The sequence below is a fragment of the Rhagoletis pomonella genome, unplaced genomic scaffold (assembly GCF_013731165.1).
Source record: "Rhagoletis pomonella isolate Grant_MI unplaced genomic scaffold, Rhpom_1.0 Rhpom_scaffold_00012, whole genome shotgun sequence".
Taxonomy (NCBI): Eukaryota; Metazoa; Arthropoda; class Insecta; order Diptera; family Tephritidae; genus Rhagoletis; species Rhagoletis pomonella.
The window spans coordinates 21,135,793-21,152,682 of record NW_023458566.1 but is presented as its reverse complement, the minus strand read 5'-3'; the positions used below and the strand labels follow the sequence as shown (position 1 = coordinate 21,152,682).

The 16,890-nt window shown below is 40.1% G+C and overlaps 1 protein-coding gene across 1 annotated transcript in view; it reads right to left on the bottom strand.

Moving 5' to 3' along the window:
• Window positions 1-3,333: 3,333 nt before the first annotated feature.
• Window positions 3,334-16,890, bottom strand: part of LOC118748073 (zinc finger protein 628) — a 53,078-nt gene continuing 39,521 nt past the window's right edge. Inside the window, exon 2 of the mRNA XM_036482371.1 lies at window positions 3,334-7,214. Within this exon, the coding sequence (XP_036338264.1) occupies window positions 4,716-7,046 (2,331 nt within the window). The 5' untranslated portion in view covers window positions 7,047-7,214 and the 3' untranslated portion in view covers window positions 3,334-4,715. The remainder of the gene's footprint in view (window positions 7,215-16,890) is intronic.

Genomic DNA, 16,890 nt, shown 5'->3' with positions numbered 1-16,890 from the left:
CGGCGGCGGCGGCACATACATACATCATTCTGAGTGTTGCTGCAAAGCTCCCCAGTGACAGGCACAACACATAAAGCACCAACATAACAGTCACTATCCGCCCCTGTGCGGTTCATTGTTTCAGCGCTGACAATTTGACATAAATCTTAATGACGCCACATCGCCTGCTAACTTTATCACTTTTCGCATTTTGGGCCTAGCAATAAATTTTTTTTATTTTTGAAAATTGTTTTTGTGCTTTAGTTGGAATTTGCGGTCATTTGTTCGCCGCAGCAGTTTATGATGGCCATCAGTAATTGTTGCCTAAATTGGGTTTGATAGAATGAAGTTTTTGCAATTTATTTGCCTTTTCACCATACATTTGTATTCTAGGCGCCCCCAAATATCCGAAAGCTCAAAGACGAGCTTACTCAAAAGCTAACTCTTTAAATATTAAATTTTATACTTAGAAAAGCAAATCGAGGGCTTATATTCAATACCCTCTATCTGCACTTTTCACAAAAATGAGATTCTGATTTAAAAGTCCACCTAAGACTTAACTGCCACCGGTTATGTTAATGCTGACCATATATAATGCTTGACGGAAGAATTTACTATTAAATTGCAAAGTCAGTCTCTACACTCCTATTTGAAGAAAAACCTGCGAGACGAAAATTTTCGAAGAAATGAAGATGGCTATAGACGAGCATTTCGAATACAAAGAGGTTCCACCGCTTACCGCTTTTACTGAAGCCTTTCACTTACACTGATTCTTCGTTTTAAGGAACTTTTTTCTGTACCAAAGTGAAAATTAATTTCTCAGACGGCAGTAGGAATTCCAGGTGGATGGGCTAAATTTTGAATTCAGTTAAACTCGACTTTTTCGGTTAAATTAGGTGAATATTCTGAAAAAATTGCGAGACAACTTGTTTAGCTCAATCAGACTGACGGAGGTTCAAGCCGTCGTTAAAAGTGCATTGCCTTTGAATGCCTTGTAACGCTCGGATTTATGTTTTCAAAAAATTAACAATTATTTTATCTTAGGAATAATGTAACAGCAAACCAACTTCACAACAAAACAGACATCAGGCATAAAAAATGTAATAGTTGGGGGCATATGGAATTTTAAAGTAAGTGGTTCAGCTTGAAACGATTCATGCTTCCACATAAATATTTCAAAATCCCTCCAATTACTTGTCGTACAAATTTTGTACCATGCCCACATGCTGAATATTAATTATTTTCGCGGTTACACATCTCATTATAAGGACTTATCAATTTTTGCATACAAATTTTGGTTACTGCGATATTTCATTCATTATAGGAAGAAAGGAAGTAAACAAAATGTTGGAAGGGACGCTGTTCAGCATTAAGCTGATATAAAAATATTCCGACGAATTGATAACCTCATCCTTTTGTAGGTCGGTTAGCAAGCAATTTTTAAGCAAAAAAACAAAACCCAATTCAATTCTCGTATACAAGATTTAAGAGTATCGTTAACCTTTTCGTGATCCAATGATCGGATCTAAACAAAATCAGTGTGGGACTACCTCTTTAAGCAAATCTAAGTTTGAAGCAGCATGTATCGTGGCTAGCGCTTAGTTAACCAACTCTGAGCAGTTTTCTGGTATTGATATTTCTGCCTCTGTAACTTCCTGACTGACTCGCGAGGTTTCATCTTTTATTACTCAAGGTCTAGTGGTATCACGAAGGGCAACCTCTACATATTTATAAGGTCCAAGCGTGACATCAGCTGTGTAAAAACTACCACCTAACTCAATCTATATTAACTTTTAATAAGCTTTGTGAAGAATTACATCCTTAGTTTTAGAGCATACTTTATACGAAGAAATGTCAATGCAATTACATATTACTTGTCAGAATAGAAGACTTTGCAGAATTTGCGCTCAAAATCTAAGAGATCACAACAAACGCAAGAAAAGTGCAAAAAGAAGTGAATTTTTTCAGGCATTCATAGTTTTCAGTTATTAAGTACTTGGAGACCCAAAATAACCTTCCCTGTGTTTCTTTCGAGGCCTATGTGTCCATTTTCTTAGGCCTCGCCAGCGCTGCCATCGAATAGTTGCAAAGTCAAACAAATGAAGCAAAACGCAAATTATGTAAATCAAAAACTAAAGCGATAAATAAAAACAAAATTCATTTTTTTTTTTCAATGCAAAAGTTGATTCGTTCATTTTATTAATTTAAGTAAAAAACAATAGCATTTATTACAAAGTAATCATAACCAAGGTTTATTTTTCATATAAATTACTAAAAGCAAAACTAAATGTTACATTTAAATTCAAGTTTAATAAATAACAGCTTAAACAAATTAAAAATTAATTAATGCAATTTAACATAAACTAACAGGTAGGTGGTAGTAAGCAAATGACATACAAAATTCACTTACACGTATGTATGTGTGGGTTGTCTTTTGTGTGTGTGTGTGTGTGTGTGTGAAGTAGTTAAACTTAAACAAAAGTTCAATAAAATACATTTTAACAGATTTCATAGAAAACATTGACAATTATATAATAGAAATAGCAAGAATTACAAACACAATAAAGAGTTTTTTTTTTTGGTGCAACAGAAAAAAAAATATTCACTTCATAGTGATAAATTACAAAAAAATTTCAATGTACAAAACAAAAATATTAGCAAAATATTTGCTTCATTGCAAACCTAAAAGGCTTGGCAAAGATGTGTCGTCTTTTGTGTTTAAATTGAAAAAAGAGCAAACAACAACAAAAAGTATTCGTACATAAAAAGTAGCTAATCAAACTGGGATTTGTGTTGTGTGTCTTTTTGTCGCTTAGCAATTCCACTATTTAAAACATACGGTTGTGTAACAAACATAAAACAACAACAAAAACTAAATGCATGCACGCAAGAATGCAAGTACATATCGTACATCGTCTTCAAAAGAGTCACAACTCAAAATTTGGCATTTTTGAGATTATGCACTAAAAATGTACACAGACCTTTTATTTAGCTTTCAGCAAAAGCTGGAGCAAATTTTTGTTATAATTTGTTAAAAAACCTAAGGTAAAGTCGTCCTTGCCCATATGATTAACATGTGCTACGAAATAGTTTTTCGCAGTTTCTGACGAACGTATTATTTTGAGTTGTGACTTTTTTGAAGACGGTGTGCGATATGTATAAAGAATGCCTTAAGAAAGAAGGAAACCAAAATTGTTTTAGTTCATTTTATGAATCAAAATATAAATTAAATTTAGCTTTTTTAAAAATAAATTAAGAGAGTCACACGTCGTATTAATTAAATTAAGTTTTAGGAATTTTTGTTTTTGTTAACCAGCTTTAAGGTCTCTAGGTATTAGTTGGAATTTTTTTTTATTGGACTTAGAGCGCTGCTTCAGCGTTTTGAGCGCTTGTGAGGGGAAAGAGCGCGTCGTATTCTTTGTCTTTTGTCGCTTCGTTCTCTTTTTGTCTTCACTTTTTCGTAGTAATACAATTTTTTTTTTCTTGCATTTTTGTGTGTATTAGGCCTACACTCCTTTTCCACTAGCAATAAATAATAATTAAATATATTTTGTAACTTAAATTTAAGCAGCTTACAAAATTAGAATAAATTACTAACGCATATCTACTACGATGCCATTTAGTTGGGATTTTTACCAATAGAAATTATGCTTAAAATTAATTTGTGGGCTTTTCAAATGTGTGTGTCGATTATAAGTTACGAATTTGTTAACTTAGATTGTAAAACTAATGAAATCCAATTATTCGCTTTCAACTATGTAATTAGCAAATGATTATTTAACTTAAAATTAAAGTTTACATACATGTGTCAATAAGCTCTTAATTTACTTGCTTGTTTGTTTGTTTCGTCGTTTCGTGAATGTGAAGAAAACCGAAATAGAGAGGGAGATAAGGAGAGAAAAATGCTTGTGCTTGGGAAAAAACGAAACAATGCTGAATTGCCGTTCACAACCATTTCACTTAAAACTAAAATTTTAGTACGTAATCGTACTGTTAATAAGTTAAAATATCAAATTTGGCCTCAATACCGACAACGCCGACGAATGAGCGGATGCTCAGTGAGAGGAAGCGAATGAGAAAGAGTTTAAGCTAAGCCAGTCGCCATCGAAATATATCCCGTTGGTGAAGCTTTCTAAAGCTTTCTATTGGTAAGATACGAACGCGCACAAAGTGAAAACTCTCTCTCTCATTGCCGCTGGTGTAAGCTCTCTAAGCGTCACGCCGAGTCACCTCCGAGCGAAGCTTTCAATTCAATTTCTTCGTACGCGCGAAGCCTATTCGATTCATTCGATTATTCGAGTTTAACGAGACTATTCCACATCTCACTCGCATCTCACCGCCACTCAGCGTCAGCTATTTACACTTAATAAACTATACATACAAGCTTGCACCATTTCAAACATTTTCTTGTAGCTTTCTTATGTCTTCTTTACAAAAAAAAAAAAATACACCTAAATTCATTACAACGCTTAAATTAGTCTCAGTCTTTACAAAGAGATTTCACAAAAATAAAATGTCCATTTCATCCTCTACATACTTTACAGTTACTTTATCAACCCAACTTAGCTACTCTTTACGCTTACTCTGTATAGTTAGTAGACATTCTACACTTCACTTCACTTTTCACGGATATCATGTGTATACACTTCTAGTAATCTCTGCTCTATAGCTCTCCATAGGAGAGCCTTGTTCTACAGCACCTATGCCTTACAGCCCCTATAGGTATAATGCCGCCACTAGGCGCTCTCTGTTTTCACCACGATCGGCAGTCCGCCGCCGATACCGCCGTGCATTGGCGATTTACCCGCCAGCTCTTCACTTTTCAACAGCAACGGTAAATTCATCTTCATATCGCTCAGCAGCGGCAAGGGTGATTTCGATGGTCCACCCGCTTCACTGTGGTTGGAACCACCACCGCCGCGCTGTTGCGACTCGTAACGTGTGTGCGTGCGCATATGCCGCGTAATCATGTCGCGGCGGCACGCGGCATACGGACATTGTGGACACTTGTATGGCTTCTCGCCGGTATGGGTGCGCTGATGGGTGGACAAGTGATCGGAACGTGAGAAGACTTGACCGCATACTTTGCAGGTGTAGGGCTTGACGCCCGTGTGCAGACGCATGTGGCGTGTGAGCATATCCGAGCGAGCGAAGGAGCGCGCACACACCTCGCATGAGTAGGCTTTGGTGATGTCGTTGGCAGGATTGCGCGATTTGTGGCGCGAGGCCATATGCTTGGCAAGGCGATCGTGCAGCGAGAACATTTGCCCACACACAGGACAGACGTAGGCGACATCCGAACCGGGTGGCATTTCCTCCACCACAGGGGAGACGTCGAGGTTGTAGCGCCAGGCGACCGATTCCTTGGTGGTGGGTGACGCCACATCACCCTTGATTACAGGCACACCCACGGTGGTGGCGGACGCATGCGGATGCAATGGATGCATTGGCATTTCGAGTTTAATCATCGCAGCGGCAGCGGCTGCGGCGGCGTGTGCGGCGGCAGCAGCAGCAGCGTATGGAGAAACGGGTGCTGGGGAGCTGGCAAGAGGAGCGTGATTGCTGTTGCTGACCATAGACGATTTCTGTGAGCAGTTGCTTGGCGACATGGAGGCGGCTCGAACTGTTGCCGAGACGGGCTGCTGCGCTGGTGGCAACATCAGTGTGGTCGCCGGTAGGGGCGATGGAGATTTGTACTTTTTGGCACCCAGCTCGGAGGTGGGTGTGGTGCCACCGCTGCGTACCGACAGATCCAAGGGACGATCTTGCGGTGGCGGCATGATGGCCGGATCCGAGGTGTTAGCTTGTGTAGCTGGTGAGGGGCTGCAGCGCGTATTGGCCGTTGCAGTCGCAGTGACCGACGAATCGCTTCGTGGCGGTGAAGGGAGTGCGACGGTGACGGCTGGCGGCGGCGAACGACCGGAACCAGCGTTGGCGACCTGAGCAGTGGCTGTCGACGTGGGAGGGAACGGAGGAGGATGGTCCAGATTAGCACCCGCATTCGGCAAGCTTGTGGGCGAAGTCTCATCCGCGATTGACGAGGCAATGGAGGAAGGCGTGTGCTGCATGGGTGACGTGTAGAGATCCTGCCGTCGCCGAAATACTTCATTCAAGTACTTGGTGTGCAAGTAGTAGCCAAAGAGTGGTGACGGTATGGGAAAGTAACGATCATAGGGATTGTGCATGTGCTCAGTCTTGATGTCGACGTGCAGCGGGTTATCACTGGGAGTAGAAGTCGCCGCGACCACAACGGGGTGAGGCGCACTCGACGGACTATCGCGTGAAGAGACCAGCTGCAGTGGACTCATGCTGATGCGGGGACTGTCGTTGTCATGCGACAGGTCTTCCGACACAGCGTCACATTCAGGCTCTTGGTCGGCTTCATCGCCGCTCACTTCACTAATGGAACGTTTATTGCTCACTGGCACTTTCCCACTGTCTTCGCCGCAGTTCTGACGCTTCGAGCTCACATTGTGGTTGCTGCCCATACTGTTGTTGTTAGTGCGGTGCTTGTAATTAGCCTCATTCTCGACATCCTCATCGCCATCCAATGGCTCCTCATGGCTGTGATTGTGATTGCTGTGGTCGCCAACGTTGTTGTTGTTATTATTATTGTTGCCACTACCATTGTTGGCGAATCTGTTGCTGCTGCTGTTATGGTTGTTGTGGTTATGCAGCTTATCCAGCACGGCGGACAGACGTTTCCGTTTGCGTTGCTTCCACGGCACATTGTTGTTGGCCACAAAGGGTTGGTTGTTGTTCACCTGTTCGGCGGCGACGGCAGCTGCGGCTGCTGCTGCAGCAGCTTGCTGTTGCATACTGAGCGCCAATGGCAGGTGCTGCGGCAGCGGATACTGCATGTGGGCAGCGGCGGCGGCGGCAGCAGCGGCGTATGGCGCATAGTGTGGATGCGGCGGTTGGCGCTGATGCAGCTGCTGCTGCTGATGGTGGTGGTGCGGATGGTGGTGCTGATGAGTCGCATGGTGCTGATGGTGCTGATGGTGGTGATGGTGATGATGGGAACCCGCCTGATGCCCCATGGGGTCGGTGCCTTCTGCCATAGTCATCAGGTTGCCGCGTTTTCGGGGAATTTGCGATGATTAAAAGGTCCGCCTTGCGTCGAACTAGAACGAGGTGTCTGTGTGGTGTCCGACCAAACAGGGACGGTTTCGGCTCAACGACAAATGAACGGCAAGTGTGTGGCGGTGCAACGTTGCATTTGGTGCACTGGAGATCTGTAACAGAAGAGAAGACATGGTTGTAAATAAGTTGAAAGGGTTAAAGTTTTAATTGTACAAGTACAGGCTGACACTACGGTGGCATATTGCAATGCCATATATTCGAATGTAGATAATAACACAGAAATCAGTGATGCATCAAAAAGTCAAAATATTAAAGTTTCCTGTCAACAAAAAACTGCATTTTTTTCTCGATCTCTTTGTCTTCTTTCCATTTGGAAACAATTTGCTGCGCGTTGACGTTGGCATGCCCCCAAATGGCCCAACTGACCCTAAGGGCGCACAAACATAGGCGACTTTCCAGATAGTCAAAGCGAATCAGCGTGCGCGCAATAAATTCTGCACGAACATCAGTAACTTTTGCTTCAGTTTACGCTGCGTTGACTCGGCGACAAAATCTTTGTGCTGCTGCTGCCACACAGGCCATGCGTTGCACACAGAGGCGAGTGAAGCCATTCGATTACAGGCTGGCCGCCTGACTGCCTGCTCGACTGACTGGCTGGATACTTTATTTTTCCGCAGAGATTTTATGGTGCGCAAATTTATTATACTTGCCTGACCAGCCAGCGCCACCACATCGAATAGAGGTGGCACAAAAAAGCGGTGACACGACGGAAAGCATAGTGTCCGGCCAAAGAAGGAAGTCACTGCCGGGTGAGCGCTGGGTGGCGCTGGGACTGTGGTGCTGCTGCTTGGCTTGGCAGTTGCTGCTCCGTGACAATAGTTTGGGCGTAGTGCCAATGCCGGCGCATCCGGCAAAGTGTGATGAAATCAATGGACTTGCGAAGCTGGGAATTTTTATTTTTATGAAGACTAACAGCCAAGGCATTGGAGCTTGATGCGACAATTTATCGGCGCTTGTAGATGATACGAACTGATACAAATACAAACTACAGCAAGGAGTAAAAAAGCGTACAACTGGTCGGTGCTCATTCAAGCAATCAACACACTCTCAGCTGGCGAGGGATAGATGGCAAAACTGTAAACACCTCGAATTCAAGGTGACTAGCGCCCTAGCGAAAGCAAACAAAACAGCAAGAAGTTTGCAAGTGCGCACAAGTGCCTCAGTAGTAGGAGTGCGCCTCTTCCCTTCACTGGAAGACATCTGTTTGTTTATGCAGCTATGCAGGTGTTAGTGTAAACTATGACGACATTTGCTGCAATGCGCTTATCCTTGTGAAATATGGATATTTGTGTACTCACGTCCTCGCGCCATGAGTCCTATACAAACTTCAGACTTCAGGGGCAGCAAAATGCGAGGCAAATAGCATTTGTGGCAACAACGCCCGCAATAGACTCTCTGGGCAAGTGCTCGTGTGTGTTGCTACGAGTGCAAAGAGCGTTTTAATGTGCCAGCTAAACAGTCGGCTGGTCCTTGCGCCAACTTCTTACCCCTTTTCACGGCTTTCACTTTTTTCTTCCGTGCGATTCTTTCAATCTGTGCTGGCCGCCGCATGCCATATGCGCTGCTTGCAAAACACAAACACTGCACGGGCTGCAAAGGTTGCTAACTGTAAATATTGGCTTGACTGCTTGGCAGCGCGCAGGTGCGGACGAATGGACAGAAGATGGCCAAAGGACTAAAAGCTGGCTGAGAAAAAGAAGGTAAATATGGAGAGAATGAAAAAGTCCTTTTCAGCTTAACAAAGGCGTTGAAGGCAGCAAGAGCAACAACAACCCCAGATATACAATAGCGGCAGTGTAACAGCTAGTGACATGCTAGCAATAACAACAACAACAATAAAACTCAAAAATGACGTCGCACACGTGCTTGAGTCTCCACGGAACACACGGCAGAGGTCGAGGCATTTACAAAAGTCAAAAAATTATTTACCGACAGCGCAGTAGAGTGGAAAGTGTGTGTGTGTGTGTGTGTTTGTGGTGTTGTGGGTGGGTGGTTGGTGAGTTGCATGTGTTGATATGGCAAATTGTTAGCAGTTCAAACTGTCACTTCACAGCCACATCCGCAATCTCATTTGTTGATTGTGTTCAGCCGTGTTGATGAGGTTTAATGGAGTCGACGAAGTGCGCTAGTGGGCGGCATATGCGGCTGATTGCCACACGAATGGCAATGCTGGTTATTGTGGCAGCTCGTGCAACACCTTGCCTCCACCGCTGTGGTGTCTATTGCACCTTTAGCAGGTTGAATTCGAATTGTGTTTTGCTGGGCAATCAGCAGGATTAACAGGAATAGCATTGAGGTAGTTTGTGATGCGAATGCGGTTAGCCGAAAAGCATGGCGAGGACATAGCAAACTAGACGGGATAATATGGCGCGCAGGTGTCAGTTGAATGGCTGCTGCGGTTAAACGGTTAAAAAGTACATAATGAGCTGTTTGTTAGAGTTGTGAAGCTACGGAGTACAAGTAGCAAGTATCGAAGTGAATTAATTCATGCAACTTAATAATTATTTAATTCTTAAGAGCTAAGAAATGGAGGCATGCGAATATAGCGAATTTGCTCTATAATTAAATTCTCAATCAATCGCATGCAATTTCGGCCCAGTGTCCATCTTTTAGCAATGCTTCACACCTCCGAATTCGATCTGCAGCAAATAACAGCAGATTTCTAACCACAGTCACAGCCTCCACCGCAGACGCCGCCACAGCCACAACAGTGCAAATTTACGATCTTCGACAAACTTTTGTTGCATAGCCAAATATTTTAGCCTTCCACTCTACCACAAAGCTGTCCAACCGTTAGAATAACCAACTATGCTGTGTGGCAAGCAAATGAAGCGTTTAAACCCAAAAAAGAGGAGCGAAATGTATTTTTCGTCGGTGGAACAATTGTGTGACCAAAACGGCAATAATTTGTCTGAAATGAAATTTTGCATTTTAATTTCGCACAAATTTATTATGCGATGTATTGTTTTTTTTTTTTTTTAAGAAAAGTGGAATGGGAGGACGGTAGAATGCGTACATGCGCTTTCGATTCTGGTGCAGAAAATTGATGTTAGCAAATACTGATTTGCTGTAAATTTTAAACTTTTTAAATTAAACTTTCTGCTGATGGAAAATTACAGGTAAAATTGCACTTCTCGGCTTTGTTGCGCAGATTGGCTACAATAGGCGAGAAAGAGATGATTACAAAGGCATGAAAAGCAGCTCGCTTGGATATTGAAGGTGGACAAATTATTTGGAAATACGACATCGTACTTTTTGGGCAATAATATTGCATTTATAAGTATATATACTATACATACATAAAATTAATTTTATGGAAAGAAAAAACTTCTCACAAAACCCATTTGCTATTCGGTGGCGGTGTAAAAATGTAGGCCCCTTCATTTGTGTTAGAACATCAAGGCGCGCCCTACTTATTGGAGGAGAACCTCGGCCTTAGACTTTGCAAAAGTCTAAACGCCAAAATATTATTAATATTTTAAGCTACCTGACACCCGGTTGCACTAATCAATTTAAAATTTTAACACTCTGGATATGAGAGTGTTCAATAGTAGCTCTAAAAAATTTATAAAAAATTGATAAAAAAAAACAAATTCTTACACTGATATATTTTGTGCAGAGTTGTCACTTTAAAACTAATTAACCCACAATTTTGATTGCTAGCTTGTATTATTGAGAGCCACTTTCTTCATCACCTATTTGAGTGGCTACAAATATTTTGGCACTACAACAAATATTCACCAAATGGAAATTTTTTCAGCGCTTTTCAGTAAAAAGGAACAATCAACTTTTCACAGCGCCTAAACGGCGACGCCGTACTTCAAAAGTCAAATATTAACTGCCGCAGCTCAAATTATTTTTTAGTCACTTGCATTTTTTCCATTTACATATTTATGTATATTTTTTTTTTTGTATTTTACTTTTTTAATAATTGTCAAACTATTGTGACGACTTGACTTTTGCAGAACTGGCAATAAAAACGCCGCTGCCGCCGCTGCCGCCGCTGCCGCAGCCGACGCCGCCGCCGCCAAGCAAACAACGGTGCAATTAATAATCATAATTAGGGTAATTAAAAAACAACGTGCTGACAATCATGCCAAAAACTTTTGCCTTGCAACCGCCCGCTTTTAGCTAAAACATAAATGTCTTCATACACACACACATACATATGTACATATATGTAGTTATGTATGTATATTGAACCAAACAAAAAAGAAAATACTGAAATGTGCACCAAGGCGCAAAAGAACAACTTTTGTGTAATAATAAATTTTCGCACTTCGTGTGGCTGTGTGAAAATAAAAATGGAACAATGCTGGCAACACACAGGCAGTAAAGCAGAAATAAAACAAAAAAAAAATATAAAATAAAATAACTTTGGACTAGAATAAAAAGCGCAGTAATTGTAATAAAGTATTTTCTCTTTCATTCATTTGCGCATTGCCATTGTTTTTTTTTTTTGAATGTTGTTATTGTTTACTGTGTGCAAAATGCCACTAAGTACTACGCCTTCGAGCAAACTTTTTTATTTTCATTTTTATTTTTTTGTTTCTTTTATGGCCATAAAGGAAGCTCAGCGGCATTTCCGTTTCTCTTTTAGTGGAGTCAGTTGCTTGGCGCGTTGTTGTTGTAGCTGTTTACAATAAATTACTTGACTCCTTTGGGTTTTTTATAATTTCAGTGCCTACAATTTTTTACTCCTAATTTTTATTTTTATTTTTTTCGAATACATACATAATTTTTCATAATTATGCTGCAAACTTGCAAGGACCTTGCAGCGCAAAAAATGGCCGAAACAGCAGCGGGCGCGCTTTTTTTTTAAGTTTTCTGGTCTGCTTCTGTGCTTCTGCTATTTGCTCCCCTTTTTCATTTTTTTTCTGTTTTCTTCGTTTTTTTTTTTTGTTTATATCCACAACTCAGCATTGCTTTTTGTGGCTGCATTTTCTCTTTGTTGTGAGTACTTCTTTTTTTTTGGGTTTTCCCTCCATTCAGCTACTTTATTAACCGACAATCCAGTTGGAGTTGACTACTGGCGTCTGTCTACTTTGCCAGGCCACACACGCACACTTGCACACATACATACATACATACATTGCAAAAAAAAAGTATGAGTAGTACTTACTTGCCGAGTTAAGTGGATAATGTGTAATGTGTCATAAAGCGTTTACGCTTAAATCTGCTTAATTTTCGTTTGGCTTTTATACTTTGGTGCTGCAAATTGCTAGGTATTTCGAACGAATTTCGCCCAGTTGGCAGCTGGTGTTTTTTTGAAAAGTCATAATTACGCGAAATTTCAAGAAAGGGTGTGACATTATTATCAAAGTGGTCGGACACAGTTGCGAGTGGGATTTTGCTTAAATCAGAAAGGCAACTAAATTTTAGTATAGGGGATACTAATACAAGAACAGTAGTGTGAATAACGCTACCCAATGGTGCGAAACTGAAGACATTTAATTTGAGTAGTATACACTGAACCAAAAATCCATCTCTGGATCAAAAAAAAACGTTCCTTACTTTAATGTCGAAAACTCTTCCGAATGAGGAAAAAATTTTTCTTTGGAATGTGTAAAAACGTACACGAAAATATGGAACCGTGGATGTAATCTATCACTTTGAAGAAATGTTGGGCATGAAAAGATGATAAAACTTCTTTAGTGCTATTTCGTTCCCATTTTTCTTCATTTTGATTGCAGTTTTTCTTCAATTAAGAGAAGTTTTTTTTTTGGGTGTATGTACGCTTTTCTGTTATTTTTTTATAGTAGAGTAATACTTTATTTCGCTGACAATGTTCGGAAGGTTTTAAAAATTTTTTTTCAGTAATTTTCAATTAGTAATTTGTTTATTAAGATTTGAAGCTCCATTTCAGCTGCTAGTCTCAAATTTAGCGACTTTAGATGTGATTGAATTACTGAATACCAGCATAAATCGCGCAGCTTTTTTCAACTTTGACAGTAATCTACCTAAAGGTAGTAGTCCGGAGGTGCAGGGTTGCATTCAAAGTTACTATGTGTGAAATTAAAACTGCCGCTGATATATCCAACCACCCATTTGTCATTTCACACCATACATTATGATTTATTTGCTTGTGAAGCATTCAAAATACCACTCAATCATTAAATGCTGCAGCTTAAGTTATTGAACTTGCCAATGTGTATTTCGAGAATTGCAAATGTTTATTCACATGTATTAAAAACGATATTTCGCGCAAACGATATTAACAAATAAATAAAGCAAATTGTAAACTTGGACGAGAAAGATCAATAATCTTGCACATATACATACATACATACATACATTTGTGCACATACCTATGTACATCTATAAATTCAAAAGATTTCAACCATATTTTCAACGCCAAAGATATCTATAAAAATAAGTAAGTTGGCAAATAACATCCACGAAAAATAAATGCGAAGTTTTATTTATGTACTGAAAACGCCTCCCCCCCCCAGCGCCCTTGAATTGTCCGCACAAAAATTTTCGATCAAAAAGCGGCGTAGCGGCGGAATGTCAACAATTTTTCTTGCCGCTACATAGTATACGAGTATGTACTTGCACAAGCAATGTCAGTGACAACAACTACAACAGCAGTCATTACAATTGACTCACATTTGCCAAAGGATGAACGAAGCGGCCTGAAAGCGACACCAACAGATATTCGCACATCTTATAAACTGTAACGCAAATAAAACTAAAAAATAAAAAAATAAGGAGCTAATAAGTTAAACAAGCAGCAACGAGTGCGAATAATGAGCAGCAGCAAACAACAACACTTATGACAACCACAAAAGGGGGGTAGCAGCAGCAGATCTTGCATTGGCTGTTCTGGGTTCTTAGTTCGCCGCTTCGTTGGCTGGTGGCAAGCCGTGTGGGCGATCAGGTTCGACGCGCAGCTATAGAGGAATGGTCAAACACACAAATACTGCTAAAATGCCAATGATATTTGCCAACAACACAAACATATTGTTGACATTTTAATTCGCTGCAGTGCCGACCGTCCCGAACTTGAATTGTTTGCCGACGACACTTTGGATGAAATAGCAGCAGCAAGTCGCCCAACGTCGAAATCAACTGAAGGCCAATACACACACACAAACACAAATAAACATTAAATGTACATATGTAGCTGTGTGTTTGCTTTCTGCATACATATAATCGGCTAAGCACACATATTTACTACCTACTGATTTGCTGCGGTTCATTTTGCTGGCAAAGTGTCCCTTTCCTTGTCGCCGATGGTCGAGTGGCTGCTGCTGTTGTTGTCGTTGTCGTTGTTCGTGGGCGCATTCTTATCGCCAACAACTGCATTGCACATTGCACCTTGTCGAGTGGCACACAGTGTGGCAATGCGAGACAGAAAAGTAGCAGCGCTATTGCCAGTGCGCATATTTCAGCAAAAATTACAACAAATCCATGGCCGTACAAGGGAAATTATGAAAGATCGTTCAGGGCAGTTGTCAAGCTGTCATTAATGGCGTCTTAGCTCATTCGTATACCGTGAACAACATCGCTGTGAAGATAGTTGTCGAAATATACATATGTACGAACAAAATTTTGCGTTATAAATGTTTACTAAAAACTAGCTCCGATTTCAAAATCGGCCAAAAAATTTTAAGTGTTGATTTTGCTCGAAAATGATTCAATTACACTTTAAAATTTTGAAATCTACGAAGATATATGTAAGTAAGTAACGGAGCTTGACTTCTAGATTGTGGTCAATTTGGGAATTGAATGAATGAAGCACAGGGTTCAGACTTTACTTCAATGGAGTAAATTTACTACAGATTTGAATGAATTTTAAAAATTACTACTCTACTCCACTTGTCTTAAGACCTGCTGCGCCCTTCCTCCTACTTTCTGTTCCTCTTTAAAGTTATAAAAAACGTATGTAAAAACTTATTGATAAAGAGTGGGTTTATTTTCTTTAATAAAAATAGTCAATACAGTAATTTCGTATTTTTTATTTTTTAGAACTGTAGAATTTTTGGCGCAGTATATTCTAACTGTCGGCACGCCACAAATCGTAGGAGAACTAAAATCTTTCCACAACTGGTTGAATAATTTCTACATAAACATGAATGGCATAACTTTTTACCTAAAATAACTCGACTACCTCCTCTACTTTGGTTCTCTCCATGTGTTGCCGCATTGTTGTTGTTGTTGTTTACCTGTTTGTATTGTCATTTTTAATTACCGCCTAGGTGTGCATTTCTTCACTTGCTATTGGCACCAAAGCGCTTTTAAAAACAATCTGCACTTATTGTTGTTGTTGTTGTTAACAAGATCACCATTGCTTCTATAACTACATTATAAAATTTTGTTGTTGCTGCACAGCGCTGCATTGTTGATCGTTTTGTGCGCGGTGTTTATTTATTTGAAATTTTTTGCACTCCATTTTACATTTGTTGGCATTGTTAACAGCATTTTGTTGTTGTTGTTGTTATTGTTGTTTCTATTATTTCATGTAGCTGGTATGCTTGTTACCACTTTGTGTGTTGTGGTAGGTAGCCCTTGTCAGCAAAAGTGCAAAACTAAAAGTTGTTATTATTAAAACAAAACAAAACAACCACGCAGCGTCGCATTCGGCGAAGCGACAAAAGCGACAATGAGTTGTTGTATTGCATTACCTTTTTGCGCGTTGTTTTTTTTTTTTAATTGCGAAAATTGTGGTAAGCAAGTAAGTGATGCACGATTCGACGATGCGCGTTATTTTACTGTTTGCTCATAATGCCAATTCGCAGACAGCCAACAATACAAAAAAAAAAAATGAACATTTCGATGCGCTATTCTTTTTGTTCTACGCCTTCATTTGCTGTCTCATAGCGCCGCAATGCGAATGTCAGCAGCAGCATTTTGAATGAATGCAACTTTTGGAAATGTTTCGTCACATTCAAGCGTTGCTCTTGCCTTCACAGCACTTGTTGGTTTTGTTATTCTATCATTGTTTTTTTTTTTTGTTGTCGTTGTGCTGTTAAACAAGCTCTTCATGCTTGCTAAGCAATGGCTTCTTATGCCATTTTATTATTTTTGTATTTCAAATATTTTCGTCATTTTTTTGCTAAAAATGATGAATGGCGCTATTTTGTCGCAGTTTCTGCTGCGTTGCATTAAATGTCAAAGCGCCGCCGCAAGCACACCTGCCTCGTCTGCGGCGCTAACCCTATGCCATCACCATAACGTCGTCAGCTACTGTTGCGCCCCAAATTTGCATATCGGCAAAGTTAGACAAAAAAAAATTGATATTTTTTGGCAACTTATTTTGCCTTTTAAAGTCATAATGTTACCACACTTGCAATACATAAGTCTTATGTATTTTTTGCATTTGTTTTACTGTGATTGCAATCTTTTGTCACTCTTTGCCGCGACATAAATGAATTGATTTATTTATTGTTTGTATTCATTGGTCAATGAATTTTGTGTTGATTTAATCAGGCTCCATTCAACAGCATTTACGTTGTGGTCTACTTTCGAAAACGTTTTATAAATTATTGCGTACTATTTGTTTTAAAGCGCTTGCAAATATATTTTATTCTCGTTTTCTATCAAAAAAAAATAAAAAAATTCAATTGCAATCGATTGATTAGCAGAATTTTCCATAAAATTGAGTATGATCTTAAAAATGTTGTTGTTGAAAGCCCCTCTGAAACGGAAGACAACAAAATCACATAATTTTGGATTACACTGCGGTCCTACCTATCTGCGAGATTTATGAAAGAATCAACTTTTTCGTATGCGGGATCCATTTAGAATCATTGTAGATGCGCGAAA